The following is an 18,443-nucleotide window of genomic DNA, read 5'->3' on the forward strand; positions in this document are numbered from 1 at the left end:
TCAGTTTCAGTCATTCAGTAAGTGTATTAAATGGGGTTTTGGAGAGGAATGGCAGCCAGAGTTGACAATAACAGTTTTAAATTTTTTTTTTTTTTTTTTTTGGGGGGGGGGCTTTTGCGCCTTTATTTTGGTGAAAGGAAGCGAGTGGGGAGAGGGAGAGGGGGAAGGTTTGGCAAATGACCTCAGGCCGGAATCAAACCCCGGTCGCCGGTGTAGCAGTTCAATGCCCAGCCAATTGAGCCACGGCTGGGCTGACAACATTTTTGACACAGGCAAGTCAGCCATTTTTCTCACCCCAACGAGTCAGTGAAATGCAATGGTACATACACAGTACTACAGTAATATCTGGCAATTTGTTTTTTAATTTCCTGAAGTGTGGATGTTCACCACTACTAATACAGTATGTAGAGTCATATGACAGGGAGGGTGTGAATATTTTCTTAAAAATAAAATAAAAAAAGACCGGTTTTGTTTCAAACACACATCATAAGTATATGAGAGAATGTAGACAGTCATATGAACTCACCACCACCAGGAGTGAAGGAACCCAGGAGGCTCTCCTAACGTGATGTTCTTCTCCCAACGAATCTGGACAAAAGCAAACATGACATGAACGTTGGTGATGTAAATGAATCAAAGAACTGAATGATAGTGATATTATAGTATGTAATTCCCCAGCTTCAGCTTCAACTGGCCACAATATTTTCAAAATATTTAACAATCAAGCAACCAACATACAGTACAAACATATACAGTAAAACAACCCCAACACTCATATGTGTACGTGCACATGCACACACAAGCACGCACACACACCCACACACAAACCTGAAAGGAAAGAAACCATTTCAACCTTTTACATTTCTGAGTGCAAGCAAGGCTTATAAAATGCATTATTGTCCTTCCTGCTTGTGAGGTTCACTGTGGGTGAGCCAGGCAGGCAAGAGACAGGACCACAAATAGCCATTTCAGACATGCACCTTGCCTGAGATGTCGTCATAATACTGTAAACATCACTTGATGAATCTCTTGAGGACTTTGTTCTCATTGAAGTGTTTGTTGTAGCTCTGAGGAGGTTCTCATGAGTCTACTACTCAAAGCAAGGGGGGAGAAAAAATGAAATATTGCTGACTGAAGTGTTTCCTGAGGCCTGTAGTACAAAGCTGGTTCAGGAGTAGACCAGGTTACAGTACATTAAGAGGTAAATCATCTAATAGAAGCGCCGGGAGTCCTCGTTTTCGAAGAATGAGGACTCCAGGCTCTTCTATTGGATGATTTACCTCTTAACTTAACCTGGTTTACTCCTGAACCAGCTTTGTATTATAGGCCCCTGGTCTATCCATCTTTCTTTGTCCATTACTAATGATATTCACAGATAGCAACGTGCATCTGTGCAAACACACCGTCTTGAACAACATGAGAGTTTGTGAGTAGTAACAAGAATACTTTTAATGCTTTTTCATTCCAAATAGTAGTAAAAGGGTTAGAATCGCATCGCCAACATCAATACCAAAAACAACAACAAAATATTCCCTTTGCATTTATGTTTTATCTTTATATTTTTAAAAGCAAAAACAGAGCTAACATTGATGGGGCGCATCACTAGTACGCGTTGCCCATCAGACTCTGGCCTCTATCTGGGTGATGAACTGTAACAAGAAATGGACTAGAAGACTCACCACAACGAACTCACTACTTCACACACACCAACATGAGGTGCCGAGCCAAAGCAAAGAATCAATAAGGCAATTACATATCAGGAGGTTGAGATGGAGGCTGGAGCAAAGAAACCAGGCTGGGAATTTACTTCAGAAGAACTCTGGAAAGAGCCATATATACAGGGCTCACAGAAAAGTTAAGGGATATTTGGCTTTCGGTAATATGAGAGAACGAATTAGTTGAAAGTAAATGTAGCAACTCCTGACTTGACGATGAGGTTGAGGATGAGGCAAGGCTATTTTTTTACATGCCAAATATTCTGCCAAACTGGGAACACTGATGATGCAGAGACAACGGCTAATACATACAGTACGTATGCAAAGCAACAATATTAACCTGCATTCACTCATCACCATACAACATATCGACGTCTGTAACACACTCATACACACACACGCACGCACGCACGCACGCACCCACACACACATACACAAACACACACACACACACACACACACAAACACACACACACACACACACACACACACACACACACACACAACACACACACACACACACACACACACACACACACACACACACACACACACACACACACACACACACACACACACACACACACACACACACACACACACACACACACACACACAGCCCAGCTAACCATGGAAAGGAGATTTTAGCTATAGGTTTGTAATAGATGACTAAAGGTTGGAGATACAATCCATGACTTTCGAATCTTTCTTCATCAAATCATCAAATATTGCACACCTGCGGGTATTTAGCTAGAATGAGTGTTTTGGTTTGCTAGTGATGGGAATGTTTGGGGGCAAGAGATGGGGATGATTTGTATGCAAGGTGATCAATATGACATTTGACTCATCTACAAAGACCCCCAGACATTTAAAATGTAACCACAGTTATACAAGAGCCTGTGACCTCTATTGGGAGGAGTACACTCTTGTATCACCTCAGATTAGTTGCTGTATACTATGGCAGTTGTATAGGGTTTGCATAGATGGGCAACACCTCCTATATAGTACGCGGTCCCTGCCACTACACTGGAGAGATGGGAAGGATTTTATAGCCCGAAGGGAAGAAGAACCGCTACCCACGAGCAGGCCACCACCACCCTCCACCAGGAACAACTTTGGATTAACTTTCCCAGACAGGTTCTTTATCCAAATATCTATAATCAGAAGCAGGGAAGCTGACAGGGGGTACAATATTCTCATTAAATTGTATGTATTGGGTGGGAGGCCCTTTCAGATGACTTGGTCCTGGGCCCAGCAAATGCTGTCAGCGGATCATATCAGAAGTATACGTACGTCAGCGATCATCCACACTACTACAGTCTTTTATCCCTCATACTGAATTTTTGATGCTACACATACCATATTTGGACTGACTTATAGAATGCATGTAATATGGACTCTCTGCCTCCATTGGAGATTTTATTTTATACACTGAGCTGAGCAATGGCATTGCTTTTAGAGTTATTCCGCAAAGCTCTTAGCTGCCACTGTGTTTTACGTTTATTTTCCTTATTATGTGTTTTTTGTTTGGCTGCCATTTTGACAAGGATAATCTGAAAGAAAAGGTACTTCGTCTCAATAGGACATTCATGGATAAATAAAGGACAAAATAATAAAGAAAACTACAGTAAATATTTTTTAAAGGATGTGATTGTGTGTGATATTCCATAAATTCCAACTTTTGTTACTGATAAATAGATTATTTACAGTTCAGAAGAACCTTTCTTTGTAAATATTACCCTATGTGAATTTACAACGGTATGTGAATAATGTAATTTAAAGGAAATTATTTTTAACTATATAGCGTTCATTACAGTCCTTGGTGTGAGTGTGACTCCAAGTCCACACACCACAAGCTTACTGTTGATTCAGTAGCACCCACTAGGTTTGGTCACAGGGTTGGTAACTTGCTGAGATTTTCTCTCTAAATGCCAGAGACCATGAAAATTAAGACAAATTAAATGTTGCAGGCCCTGCCGTGGCCTAACAGTAGGGCACTGGGTTACTACGCTGGTGACCCAGGTTCAATTCCAGCCTGGCTCATTTGCCAATTTCCCATCTCCCTCTCCCCACTCATTTCCTGTCTCTCCTCCACTGTCCTCTCAAAAATAAAGGCAGAAAAACCTTCTTTTTAAATTAAAAAAAATGGCTATCAAATCCTCAAAAAAAAGCCAAGAAATCATTTCCATTTATCCTAGACACAAGACGGATAAGTGGGCAGCTGTTTGGTAGAGGGCCAAATGGCTGCACAATATTTTCCAAAACTCAACACAAACAGGGTAGCTGTCCAATGCACCTGAGAAGAGGAATCCACACAGGAAATGTTGCAGTGCTAATTTAACACTACAAGAGTAGGACCAACATGAGTAGCGCTATTTCGTCTATACACAGTAAATGGTGTGGTGTTAATTCAACACTTACAGAGTTCATTTCAGTCCAAATGGACTCAAATGAACTCTCTAAGTGTTAAATGAGCACTGCAGAATTTACTGTGTATCTAACGGCAAAATGTACTGTACAGCCAGCCTAAAACCTTGTGTCCATTTAGTAGAGGATGAGCTGGAGTGAGCGCTGTCCCCTAAGCTGCTATTCATTGCATCACGCTACAGAGGAGCATCCACTAGCTAGCGCTAAAGACCTGACCACCCATCTGCCTGACCACCCCTCTGTCTGTCTACCTGCTTGCCTGCTTGACTCCTCGCCTCACCACCCGTCTGCCTGCCTGCCTGCCTGCCTGCCTGCTTGACTCCTCGCCTCACCACCCGTCTGCCTGCCTCCCTGCCTGTTCGCCCGCCTGAATGTCCTCACTGTGCTTCCCACACACTCATACTTGTTTTTGCGTGTGTGTGCTTGTCTGTGTTGGTCTCTCTCAGTTTAGCACAATGAGGACAGAGAGAGAGAGATGCAGTATAAGACAGGGAGAGAGGGAGGAAGAAAGGTAGGAGAAAGAGAGAGAGAATGGGAAGTAAGAAAGAGAGATGTCCAAACATGATGAGATAGTTCTGAGAGGGAGTTCTGTCCCTTTCATGTTTGCTTCAGTAATATCTGGGGTGGGGGCGGGTGGGTGGGGGGGGTAATACTATTGCAAGTCTGGATGCTTGCCTATGTGTCTGATGATTTTGTGTACAGGGCTGAGTGTGTGTGTGTGTGTGTGTGTGTGTGTGTGTGTGTGTGTGTGTGTGTGTGTGTGTGTGTGTGTGTGTGTGTGTGTGTGTGTGTGTGCGGCGCCATTATCTCCCATCTGAGGGCTGGTATTTTTTTCTGAGAGGCTGCCATCACATCAGAGGTTGGAGGGAGGAGGGAGTGGGTTGTTCTATGGGGGACTTGTTTTTGGGTGGTATGCGGAGACGGAAAAACCATACCAGGAAAAAGGACACAATGAAACAAAATATTGGAGTTTGTATTTGTTACATTCTTAGATTTCACCTATCTATTTATATACATTAGAGTGGTATTCCTGATTATTTTTGTGTGCAATGGAGTGTCTGTCCTAAATGTGTAATGCCTCTAATTGTGTAATGTATCACCTGTCCTATGTGTCTTGTACATGGTGAAACTGAAGACAAGTTTCCACACCTGTGGACAATAAAGATTCATTCATTCATTCATTCATTCATTCATTCATTCATTCATTCATTCATTCATTCATTCATTCATTCATTCATTCATTCATTCATTCATTCATTCCAAGCTGAAATATGGCTTTTGTGCTATTGGACTCACTAGTGACACACACCTTCTAGGGCTTTATGTATTTATTGACTTTTTTTCTCTAACTAGTTTTAGCTAGTTTTCTTCATTATCCAAACCATTTTCAAAATGTTTTCATCTGTCTTTTACTCTATCTGGTCTTTTGGTCGCTGTTATGTGCACCGCACACGTGCAACTGCCTCTATGCATTAACAGGGTTCTATAAATAAAACCTGTCTTTGCCTCGGGCCATTTAGAGTTGCTTCTATTTGTGTTAAGACGTTCTCCTCTCGTTTAAGCACTTTTCAACTCCATTCTTAGTTTTGTAGGTTACTTTAAAAAGGTGCTCTTATTTACTCCACTCGTTTCATTCCCTACTTGGCTTCTCACTTCCCATTATTCGCCCCCCCCCAAAAAAAAAACCCACAAACAAAACAAACTGCAAATCAGTCCTAATGGTAAGGTCTGAACAAGTAAGTCAGTAAGTAATCCTGGACCATTAAAAAACAAAAAAAAGGCTTTTGTTTTCAAACCAACATTCCGAGCGGGAAATGCTTCCCTGAACAGTCACCATAAACATGTGTGTCTGGCAATCGCGGCTCAAGAGGATAACAGCCTATTAAAAGGCCAGTTTACACATACAGCTAATGCAGCTTGGCTAATGTGCACTCCCAGCTCAAACAAAGAGGGCACGCTTCCCCTGGTCTGTTCAGTGAGTGTCTGTGCCGCTTGAATGGCTGCCTGCCTGAATATATTCTAATCTAACTTAACCAACACTAATGTCAGTACCAGAGATGTAGTCTTGCTTCAGCACTGGCATACTACTAAGGAACATAAATGCAAAGAAATAACAACAACACAATGGCCAATGTTGTAAATTCAGTGGTAGTATAGATGTTCTAAAGCAGGGGTGTCAAACTCAAATTGACTGAGGGCCAAAATAAAAATCTGTAACGAAGTCGCGGGTCGAATTCCACAATTATTTCTAAAAAAAAACGAAAATTGTGCATGCATACACTTCATACTCATAGTTAAATTTCACATACACTCTTTCCCATCATATTTGTTAGTTCAAATGTTTCTGCACATCCTCTTTCATGTTCAAGTCCTATTATGCTATACATTGATGGTGTTTGTGGGCCAACTATAATAGACATTTGAAATGATCTCGCGGGCCGAATAAAATGGCTCGGCGGGCCAAATATGGCCCCCGGGCCTGAGTTTGACATCCCTGTTCTAAAGGGATAGAACTAAGAAAATCTTTGATACTACTACAGTCTCTGGACTCTCCAAAGCTTTGTTGATAAGCAGGACCCTCTTATCCTTCGACTACTGTCCATAAAAGCAAACAACTGGCAGCATTGTCGTTAAAAGTCCGTTCCTAGTGCAAGTATCTACCACAGGCTCTAAGAGGTTGATGAGATTTTAGGATATTTCGTATCTAATACATGGACTTCCAGGTTGATTTTCCCTTAGGAAATGTAATGCAGTTTTGATAACTTACGATAATTGAGACAGGCCAATTATTTTCATCTCCAAATCAGAATTTAACAAAGTTCTCGTTTCATTTTCCTTTCTGGGATGGTGATGGGCCCCTGGAGGTCACCTAGGCCCTGGTGAGGGTGCACCTGCTGAACTTGCTCTAGTTACACCCCTGACTGGCAGTAGGCCTTCTTTAGCCTTGCCAGCCATGCTCTAATCACAGTCCATTTCCCTCCACGTTTACATTACATTACATTACACTAGGCTGACTCTTTTATATCCAAAGCAACTTACAGTTATTTAGGTACAGGGTATTGGTTACAGTCCCTGGAGCAAAGTGGGGTTAGGTGCTTTGCTCAAGGGCGCTTCATGGATGAAGGTGCTGGTAAGGGGGGGATTTGAACATACAACCTTTTGATCTAAAGGCCAGCGCTCTAACCACTGAGCCATGGCTGCCCTGACATCTGGGCCAAGTGTTCTGGGAAGATATCATTCTTGTTGCCAGATAAATGACCTTAAATGGGGGAGAGGCCAGGGAGGGGGATGTACATTTTAAACTTCAACAGGCTTCACCCCCCCCACACACACCCCCACCCCCTCAAACCCACCCCCACCCCCCAACCATAATCACTTCTCAATGTCACAACCAAAAATCGGACACACATTTCAAACATTAATGAAATTCACCACGACCAGTAATCGTTTCAATTGGGCAGTTCTAAACCTTCTGTGCGAATCACATTTGTCAGGCCAGGATCAGGACGCACACAGAACCTTTGCTGATGCAACATCTGAACACCATTCTCCATATCACATATACTAAGCAATGATCAAAGACAGTATCTTATCTGAAAAAGCTTCATCCCCCTCTGCTAATCTTCATCACCTTTGAGTATCCATCCTCATCCTCCTCCCTTTCTCAACCCTTCTCCTCATCCCCCGTCCCCCCTCCCCCCCCATCCACTCCTGCTCTTCTCACATCCCCTGTCAGCCCTCTCCATCCCCTACTGTCCCCAGCTCATGCACCTCTCCACCCACGTTTCTGTTCCCCTCTCCATCCCTCTTCCAGTTCTCCTCTTGCTCTTCACCCCCCGCCCGCCCCCTCTTCATGCTCCTCTCCATTCCCCCTCTGAATTCCCCTCCTGTCCCCCTCTTTGCCTCGCTCCTAGCCCTCTACACCCCCCTCTTTGTGCACCTCCAACCCCTCTCCACCCCTCTCCCCTCTCTCTACCTCCCCCCTCCCCTTCCCCTTCTCCTACCCCTCTCCACACTCCTCCCATCTCTCTACATCCCCCTCTCCTCCCTCTCTCTCTCTCTCTACACCCCTCTCCGTCCCCTTCTCCTAACCCTCTCCACCCCCCTCCCATCTCTCTACACCCCCCTCTCCGTCCCCTTCTCCTACCCCTATCCATCCCCCTTCCATCTCTCTCCATCCCCCTCTCCTCTCCCCTCCCCTCTCTCTCCCTCCCCCTCTCCATCCCCCTCTCCACCCCCATCCCATCTCTCTCCATCCCCCTCTACATCCCCCTCTCCACCCCCATCCCATCTCTCTCCGTCCCCCTCTCCATCCCCTTCTCCACCCCCCTCCCATCTCTCTCCATCCCCCTATCCACCTCTCTCCGTCCCCCTCTCCGTCGCCCTCTCCAATTCCATTAGCTGGACGCTGGGTGACCTGGCTGGCCTGCCAGCTCAGCACTGGGTGTAATTCAATTATCTCTGGACTCTGCATCCCCAGTGCAGCGCAGCATAGCACGGCGACCACTCTGCCATCATTCAGCCACTCACAGCCATAGCCAGGTGCGCAGACAGGGGGGACAAAGGAGTATGTTGTCCCGGGCCCAGGGAGATAGGGGGCCCAGAATTGGCTCCTCATTAAATTGTTTGTATTGGGTGGGGGGCCCTTTCTGATGACTTTGTCATGGGCCAAGCAAAAACTGTCAGCGGTCCTGGCCATAGCTCCTGGCAGACGGATAGGACACGAGACGAGAGGGCTTGTCTGCTTGGCGATGACCGTCTGCGTTTCTCGGTGTGCTATACATGCATGTGCCTGATGGTGTGTCTCTATCCGTGTGTAAGACTGACTGCATACTGTGTGTGTGTGTGTGTGTGTGTGTGTGTGTGTGTGTGTGTGAGTGTCTGTGTGTGTGTGTGTGTGTGTGTGTGTGTGTGTGTGTGTGTGTGTGTGTGTGTGTGTGTGTGTGTGTGTGAGTGAGTGTGCGCGCACATGCACACATGTGTGTGTGTGTGTGTGTGTGTGTTTTCCTTATCTGTGTATCTTTATCTGTATGTGTGTGTGTGTGTGTGTGTGTGTGTGTGCATGTGTGTGTGTCTGAGTGCACACTTACTTGTCTTTATCTGTAGGCCTATGTTTGTTTTTCAGCGTGAGTACATGTATGTATGTCTCTATATCAGTTTGAGAGAGAGAGACAGAGAGAGAGAGAGAGAGAGAGAGAGAGAGAGAGAGAGAGACAGAGAGAGAGAGAGAGAGAGAGAGCATCCCTCAGCTCACCTACCTCCGAAAGGAAGGTCTGTGCAGACTTCTGGGCTCCCACATGTAGCAAGTACTCGTACACATACAGCGCTAATCTGCAGAGAAGAGAAGAGAAGAGAAGAGAAGAGAAGAGAAGAGAAGAGAAGAGAAGAGAAGAGAAGAGAAGAGAAGAGAAGAGAAGAGAAGAGAAGAGAAGAGAAGAGAAGAGAAGAGAAGAGAAGAGAAGGGGGTGGGGAGAGACAGTAAGAAAGAGGGGTGAACAGAGAAATGGAATGAGGAAGGAGAGTGGGAAAGAGAGACCATGTAATTTGAATATATGATTTTTTTCTGACCTCAAGACCAAATAGCAAATTCAGATTTAGTTCAAAAGATATCCCCAACTTAACAAAACACTTACATGCCCACAGTACACAGTACATGCACGAATACACACAAGAAACATTTACAGTACATTATTAATTTTATGATAGCGGTACTCTCTCCTCTCCTCTCCTCTCCTCTCCTCCTCAGCTTTTCTTTACTCTTGTCTGCTCTGCTCTCCCCTCCTCACGTCAGTGCAGTTCCCTGGGGCTGCAACACCATAATCCGATCATTATCATTTTCTGCCCGTTATATATATTTCCTGCTTTCTCTCGCTTTCTCTCAGTGTCTTTTGTCCCTATTTCCATCAGCACTGCATTGGCCTGGCGATGCTCTAAGAGAAGCAGAGAGCAAAGGGTATGGCATGGCCTGGCTGCCACTATGCTGGTACCATGTCAAAGTTTACAACAGTATGACAGTTCAATTGACAAGGACCAGAAAATTTCAAAAAATCTATGTAAGTTTCTGTACTCTGAGCAATACCAGGCATGACTGTGTTGGTAGCACAATTGTGTATAACAAACATACTCTAGAACAGTGATTCCCAACCTTTATTGTCCTGCGTACCCCCAAAGCAATTTTGTCATATTTTGAACCTCTCTCACTCATGCTCTATATATGTTCCTCTATCCCAATGTGACTCCATATATTTGTTATTATTATTTTTTTACAAGTACCCCCTGAGGTGTGCTCACGTACCCCTGGTGGTACACGTACCCCTGGTTGGGAAACACTGCTCTAGAAGATATACTGTATACCGAAGAGGGAAATGCCAACACTTTCAATAGGCCATATTTGCTGGAATGCCTTAAGTACAGCATGGGAAGCACAATCATTTTATTTCCCCTCTAGATTATGAGTAGAAGAGTAGAGAAGGATTTCATTGGCTATGATGTAACAGGTGATGTCAACAGAGTTCACCATTTCAAGGTACTGTACTGCAACACTTCACTGCCATGTCATCAACTAACCAACCTCTTTAAAGGGGCCCTGAGCCATGTTTTAGTCAAGAGAGATTCACCATGAAAGTGCAGCACAGCAGAGCTTTGGGTATTTGTGGCAGGTGTGCCTCTGGCTCGCTGTGTCAATGCCAAATAATACTGATGACAAGCCCTTGGCAAAGGGGATCTCAGCATAGATGCAAATGTGGCCTCAACACCAGAAAGTACAGTTAGTGAGTTTAATTTGTATAGCACATTTAAAAACAGTGGGAACTGGCCAAAGGGCTGCGCAGTGTCAAACTAAACGGCTAAAAGACTAAAATTAAACAATCAAAAATGGCTAAAAGCAAGACATGGTCAAACAGAAAAAAGCGTACAATACAAAAGCACTCCAATCGCCAAGGACATAGACAACCTGCAAAGTGGAAAAGTGCAGGCAAAGCAGGACACACACAAAAGCACAGGTGGACATAGACATAGTGCAATATGTCAACATAAACAACTAAAGTATACATGAAATGCAGTAAAAAAAATAAAAAAAATAAAAAGATAAAAGAAAAGAACGAGAATCCAAGGTTGTTATTCTACAGACAAAACATAGGAGAGGGATGTATTTACATCAGAGAGGGATATATTATGTATGATGACCACTGACATGAGCACTAACTGATGTTTTTCAACTCCCAGTGGAAGTTAGCCACTCGCTGGCGATGAGCTGTTAGGTGATTAATTCAGGTGGATCACATCAAAAAAGCAAAACTACATAACCTGACAACACTAAGCTTACGTGTAGCTGTGCTAAACAGAAAAAATGCAGTGTTACAGTAATTCAACACTTCCTCCTGTTGATTTAACATCTTTTAGATTGAATTTGGTGACAGAGTACTCACTAAGTGTGGAATTAATACTGCATGCTTTACTGTGTAGCACTGAATGAGTCATTCTTTGTTACATAACTTGAGACCAAATCCTACATTTGCCATATTCAGAGCTGGAATATTCACAGTACCCAACAGTGAGGTGTTGAAAGAGAGACACACAGATTGCTGGTAGATTGAAAAACACATACACCATGGCGCTCAAAAGGTCTGTAAATGCTTTCAACTGTATTTCTATACTGTTGAAATGGCTAAATAAACTTGAAACGTAATGTAGTAAATAATACGAAAAGTTACATGAGAAAAGCTCTCTAAACATACGCAAGCACACAGGCTACCATTTGCCAGGACCAAGAGTCCTGTCTATATATAGGCCTATTTATGTATATATTATGTATAACGTTACCGCATTTGCTGAATTACACAGATGAAAATAATCCGGAGTAGGAACTACTTAAATGAAGGACCATTGCAAACAGTAGGCTAAGGCTGCGTGGGGAATATCGTTTACCGATAGCAATCTCACATATTCTAATGCTGAATAGACGGGGACCTAATTAAAAAGGGTCATGGACACTTTAACTGCACATTATATGCTGACACTAACAGCACTCACAGCAATGGATGGTGTTTGGCAGTGTGTTTTCTGGACACTGCACAGTCTATCACAACAATTGAAATGCAGAGCATTGGCCCTGCCGTGGCCAACGGGTAGGGGCCCTGCCGTGGCCAACCGGCAGGGTACTCGTCTGCCATGCGGCCGACCTGGGTTCGATTCCCGGCCCGGGTCCTTTGCTGACCCCTCCCCACCTCTCTCCCAATTCGCTTCCTGTCCACCTCTCAAACTGTCCTACAGTATCATCAATAAAGTCGTAAAAGACCAATATATATATATACTGTATATATATATTAAAAAAGGAAATGCAGCGCATTACAGCAAAGTAACCAACCAACCTGCCTATGGAGACATGAGGCCTTTCACCAGAGCTGACTGTTCGCTTAGTCTGTCAAACATGAATCTTACAATATTACTTGGATGGAACAGTGCACTTCTACGGTTCTTCACCTGTCTATTTATTTGTCTGTTTGTCCACCTGCAGTGTTTGAGTCATTTGCAGGCAGCGCCCAAAGCCACCACATCAAGGGCAAGGGCCTGGTTGCTATTTCTGATCGCTCTTGTTTCTTAATTACCTCCGCAAAGGACTCCCTACGCCATGGGACTCTATCCTTTGCCGCCAGCTCCAATAGACTACCCAAGTGCATTAATTTTCACCTAAAAAGTTGCACATCAGCAGGCAACCGGGGCTACACCCTTGTCGTTGAAGTTAACAAACAATCCTGTCAAATTAATTAATTTGTGACTGCGTAGTTCACAATGCTGGTAAAGATCATTACACCCCCTTCGCTACATTTAAAGTTAACCCAAGTTGTTTCCAAGATGGACAGTTGCCCAAATAGGCTATGGAATTTGTGACGTGTCAGTTCACAATGCTGGTTAAATTCATGGCACCCCCTTCGCTTCATTTAAAGTTAACCCAAGTTGTTTACGAGATGGACAGAGACCAGACAGCCCGACAGCATGATGCCCGTGGACAGATTAACAACTTTGAATAATTTTCAATGAGCTAAATGCGGGGAAGGAAATGCCGAGAACGCCAAGACCGCAGTGGCCCAGAGGATGCCTATTCTCGTAGGCAAAAATTGTTTTGTTGTTTTAGTTGACAATGTTGGTCAAAATCATTAGACTATCCCTTCACTAATGTACAGTTCCATTCCAGCGTGATCTAAAGCTCTCTCAAAGCGGGATGATGTTTACCTGTTAGGCTACGCACATAGGTCTATATGGGACTATGCTGTTAAAATTGCACTAGGCCTATAGGCTAATAAAACAACGGTTGTGATTATGAGGGGCATGTATCACGTAAGGCTGACATGGTAATTATAAAAAAAGATAGATATCATTTGGTTACAACTTGACTATTTAATTCTCTGAACACACTAATAGTGTGTATACGTAAATCTGCATAAAATGACACCACATCATTTCACAAGTATCTTATGTGTCTAAAAACAAACTGAACTTCCTTGGCGGAGGTCTGCACACTCTGGGTGCATTTCTAGTTGCAAAATACATCGGCCTACATTCATATCATCACTACATACATTTAGTCGCGTCATGCTAACACCAGGGCTGGGACCCGATTAAAAATTTTAATCGCATTAATTTATAGGCTTTGATATTAATTAATCGAATTAATCACATTTTAATCACGTTTAAATATCTGACTTGAGAACAGTGAAAAAAAATATTTTTTCACATGGATTTTGAATAATTACAATAAATAAGCGTAATCTAAAAACATTATTAATTTCAGCAGGCTGTTCACCATCAGGCGTAATACTGCCCTCCACTGGTCTAATCCAGAACTAAGTAGCTATATTATACTGAGATTAATTTTTAAAATCTCGTTAATTAATTAATCGAACCCTGTGATTAATTAATGGAAATTAACTAGTTAATGTCCCAGCCCTAGTTAACACATTTTTTGCAATCCTAGTTCATTCTCAGATTGTTTAAAAAAATTAATTGCATTCAATGCATTCAAGTATCAATATGCAAAGGAAGGAATATCCAGCTTACTTTATTCTACCCCCAGGCACAAGACTTATTGTGTTTTTTTCTAGTTTTTAGGTTTTCATCAGCAAAACTTTTCCATTCTACATCCTGATATACACACAAATGCCTCTCTGTCGTTTGATGGCTTTCTGTGAATTTAAATGCATTACTTTCCCCCTAAAAAAAAAAACAGCCTCGCTTTTATCGTAATGTGGGGCCTGTCTTCATTTATATACACCCAGACTGAATAACGGCCAGGCAGCCAGCCATCAACCCTGTGGCACTCACCCTTTACCCATGGCCAAGCAATTCCTGAGCAACCTCCAACCTGACATCAACAGAGCAAACAGGGTTTAAAGGCGTCTCAGCACCCGCCATTAAAGTTGTTTAAAAAAAGTCTCTCGTCTATTTTATTAAACAATTGTTCTTCTTCACCTCAGGCATAAACTCAACCTCTATTTCGTCATCCAAGGATCCAAGAACTTTTTTTATTTTGAATTATTGGTTGTATATGCTTTGCTGTGAAGACAGCAGTTTTCGGGGGGAATAAATACTGTGGAACAAACAAAAAAACATTTCGACTAATGTGGATGGAAGGCAAACGGATAAAAGGTAGTTGGAAAAAAGATGCACAGTACAAAAGCGAGGCCAACTGATTTAGTGGAGATCTGAGGGCAAGATGAAAGCAAAGTGAAAGAGGGAGAGACTTTAGGGGCTGGCAAACGCACAGAGGCGATGGGCATTTGTGAGGGATGAAAAATTTGGAGTCTCTACGTTTTGAAATAGTCATGCCGGTGAACATTTAATCCCAATGAACCCTCTAGAGATGTGGAAAAGCTTCATATTCTAATTGACTGATCTGAGGGTGAGTGCGGCTCTCTCTCTCTCTCTCTCTCTCTCTCTCTCTCTCTCTCTCTCTCTCTCTCTCTCTCTCTCTCTCTCTCTCTCGCAGGTCCCATCCTTAACCAACAATCCATCCACTACCTGATGTGTAAGAGGACAAATGTACTCATAGAGAGTCGTGAACCCATGTTGCAGGAGACAGAAGATATATATTTTATCTAACTAGAAAGAAATGAGGAGAGATACAATTAGTGGTGTGGATCGGCACTGCCCTCACGATCCGATTCGATCACGATTCGGGAGGTAGTAGATCCGATTCGATTCGATTCTATTAGATCCAATCCGATTCGATTCAATTCTACAATGCATTGCAATGCATTGCATTTCTACTGAACGCAAAGCAAATGTTCAGCCATGATGAGGAAATACAAGTAGTCAGATACTGAGCAACAATTTATTGGCTGTTTTCTGTATCAGTCTGTATCAGTCTTGCAATGTTTTGAAGTGTTTTTATTTAATTTAACATTCATTTGCTCCCCAAATATCCATGGAAGTAATTGAAACTTAAAAAAATTGCCGGATTGATTCTGGAACTTGCCGGATCTGGATCTGGATCGTCCATGCCCCGGATCGATTCGGATCGCCGAATCGATCATTGTTGACACCACTAGATACAATGCCGGTCAGATTTGTACATTCTGCAGGTGTCCATAATAGTGACTTACTGTGTGGTTGAAATTTGTGTGACTTCACAGACAATTAGCTCTTCACAGAAAAGACTCAAATACATCATAACAACATTGCTATGACATTCCATAGCTGTACAGTAGGCCAGTGTTTCCCAACCTTTTTGGTTTCGTGTACCCTCTAACCCTTTTCATTGTGCCACGAATACCCCCTAACTCATGTTTACATCACTGTTTCTATTCCAATGTTACTATGTTCCATACATGTGTTAAAATGACATTTTCCCATGTACCCCCTGCAGTGTTCTCGCGTACCCCTAGTGGTACACGTACCCCTGGTTGGGAAAAACTGCAGTAGGCAACATGCTAAGACTTGGTCATTTGATGACAATAAGGTTATGACAGAGGCTCTGTTCAAAGGGGTTAACAAACATGGTACTGGTACTATTTGTAAGTTTGACTTAAGTGCAAACTAGATTTTGAAAAGGTGAACGCTTTCTCCAGTATCTAATCCAACAAAAAAGAATAAAGACAAATTTTCAGAAATTCATGCAGCCTAATATTGTTCATTTACTCCTTTTCATGCTCTCCTGCTATTCATAACTGCAACACACCAGTTGTCTGCAGAATATTTTGTCGTTCTTCATTGAGGGTTTATTTTGATGGGAATTCGGGGCACATGAAAACAAAAACAAAAACATATGGCATGAAGAAGGATCACAGGAGAACCCCAGATGTGGATGGTTGAAATGTATATCAACGCACATCCACGTCTGAGATACTCCGGTGATTCCCCTCCTTTACTTGAAGTAAAGTCCTTCCCATTTGTGCACCAGATTGTGAGGCAGAGGAGTGTGAAGGATGTGCTGTTTTTTCTTCTACATAACATATGGCATAGTTCACACTGTAATGCAAATTAAGTCAGAGTTCACTCAATGTGTTTACGTTCAGATCCCATAACAAGGGACGACATGCTCCACGTTGAGTAATTATTTACTGCATATCCATTTAGGGTCACAACACACAGTGTAACAGCTTTTATCCCTTCCTCTCTGTCTCTCTTACAAACACATGCGCACACACATGCGTGGGCACACATACAGACGCGTGAACGCACATGCACGCACGCGCACACAAACGCACGCACGCATGCACACACACACACAAACACACACACACACACACACACACACACACACACACACACACACACACACACACACACAGGGGGGGACAAAGGTTACAGTTGTCTCAGGCCCAGGGAGAGAAGGGGCACAGAAATAGGTTCTCATTACATTGTATGTATTGGGCTGGGGGGCCCTTTCAGATGACTTTGTCCTGGGCCCAGCCAAAGCTGTCAGCGGCCCTGCACACACACACACACACACACACACACACACACACACACACACACACACACACACACACACACACACACACACACACACACACACACACACACACAGTGTGACTATGACTGAGAAGGCACAGTTTTTAGTTGAATTGAGACGAATCATGTTCAGTGCAATGTAATAGCACATAAAGCCATGGGTGCTCTCTTCCTGATTAATGAAAGACCTACCGCTATTCATCCGTCTGGGTGTGTATTAGTGGTGTGCATTGGCACTGCCCTCACAATTCGATTCGATTACGATTTGGGAGATAGCGATTCAATTCGATTCAATTCTACGATGCATTGCAATGCATTACATTTCTACTGAAAGCAAAGCAAATGTTTCATCAGTCATGATGAGGCAATACAAGTAGTTAGATACTGAGCAACATTTTATTGGCTGTTTTCAGTTTTTCAATGTTTTGAAGTGCTTTTATTTAATTTAACATTCATTTGCTCCTGAAATATCCACGGAAGTAATTGAAACTAAAAAAATTGCCGCATCGATTCTGGAACTTGCCGCATTGAATTGAATGGTCCATTGAATCGCATTGCATCGCAGAATCGATTATTGTTGACACCACTAGTGTGTATGCCAGTGGTTCCCAACCTTTCCCCAATTCCCTGTTCCCAATGTGACTGCACTCCATACATTTGTTATTATTACATTTTCCCACGTACCCCCTGAGCCTCAGGTGTGCTCGCGTACCCCTAGTGGTACAAGTACCCCTGGTTGGGAAACACTGGTCTACTCAGGGACGGATTATGAGTCCATGGGCCCCTGGGCCAGACAACTAGAAAGCCCCCCCCTTCCATGAGTACTGCTAGTTTACAAAAAGATTCAGGGTTTTAGGCCCCCTTACGAAAATCGACCATGCTTATACTGTAGTAAGCATGGTTTTACCACGTATGTCATGGTTATTCTAAGTACTCTGAACCAACCATAGAATTACTATGGCTTATCCATGTTTTTTTTCCGATTACCATGAAAACCTTGGTTCCTGACTAACCATGGATCATGGTTATTCTTGGTTTTCATGTTTTTTTTTTCCCAGCACTGCTCAACCATGGTTTATTGTGGGTTAACCATGGTCGATTTTCGTAAGGGCCAGCTGTTGAACATTTGAAAATACAGTTGTTAAAAGCTGAGACTTTAACACAGTATAACAAAGGAAATATAAAGTCTTGGGCTTCAGGGCCCCCATGACTCTTGGGCCCCTGGGCCTGGGCCTGGGCCTGGTAGGCCATTGCAGTAATCCTTCCATGTGTACACTGTGCTGTGCAGTCATCCCTCACAGGCAGCTGTCCCCTATGCTGTTACGGTCTCCTTAACCCCACATCATACAC

At 43.2% G+C, this 18,443-nt stretch overlaps 1 protein-coding gene across 2 annotated transcripts in view; it reads right to left on the minus strand.

The window, feature by feature from the left end:
• The window catches only part of ssbp2a (single stranded DNA binding protein 2a), an 82,705-nt gene that overhangs the window by 48,556 nt on the left and 15,706 nt on the right, over positions 1-18,443 (minus strand). For both annotated transcript variants that reach the window (XM_063194442.1, XM_063194443.1), the window contains exons 2-3: positions 9,401-9,473; positions 527-588 (exon numbers count right to left, since the gene is read on the minus strand). In XM_063194442.1, the coding sequence (XP_063050512.1) occupies positions 527-588; positions 9,401-9,473 (135 nt within the window). The remainder of the gene's footprint in view (positions 1-526; positions 589-9,400; positions 9,474-18,443) is intronic.

The sequence above is a fragment of the Engraulis encrasicolus genome, chromosome 3 (assembly GCF_034702125.1).
Source record: "Engraulis encrasicolus isolate BLACKSEA-1 chromosome 3, IST_EnEncr_1.0, whole genome shotgun sequence".
In the NCBI taxonomy this organism is placed as follows: domain Eukaryota; kingdom Metazoa; phylum Chordata; class Actinopteri; order Clupeiformes; family Engraulidae; genus Engraulis; species Engraulis encrasicolus.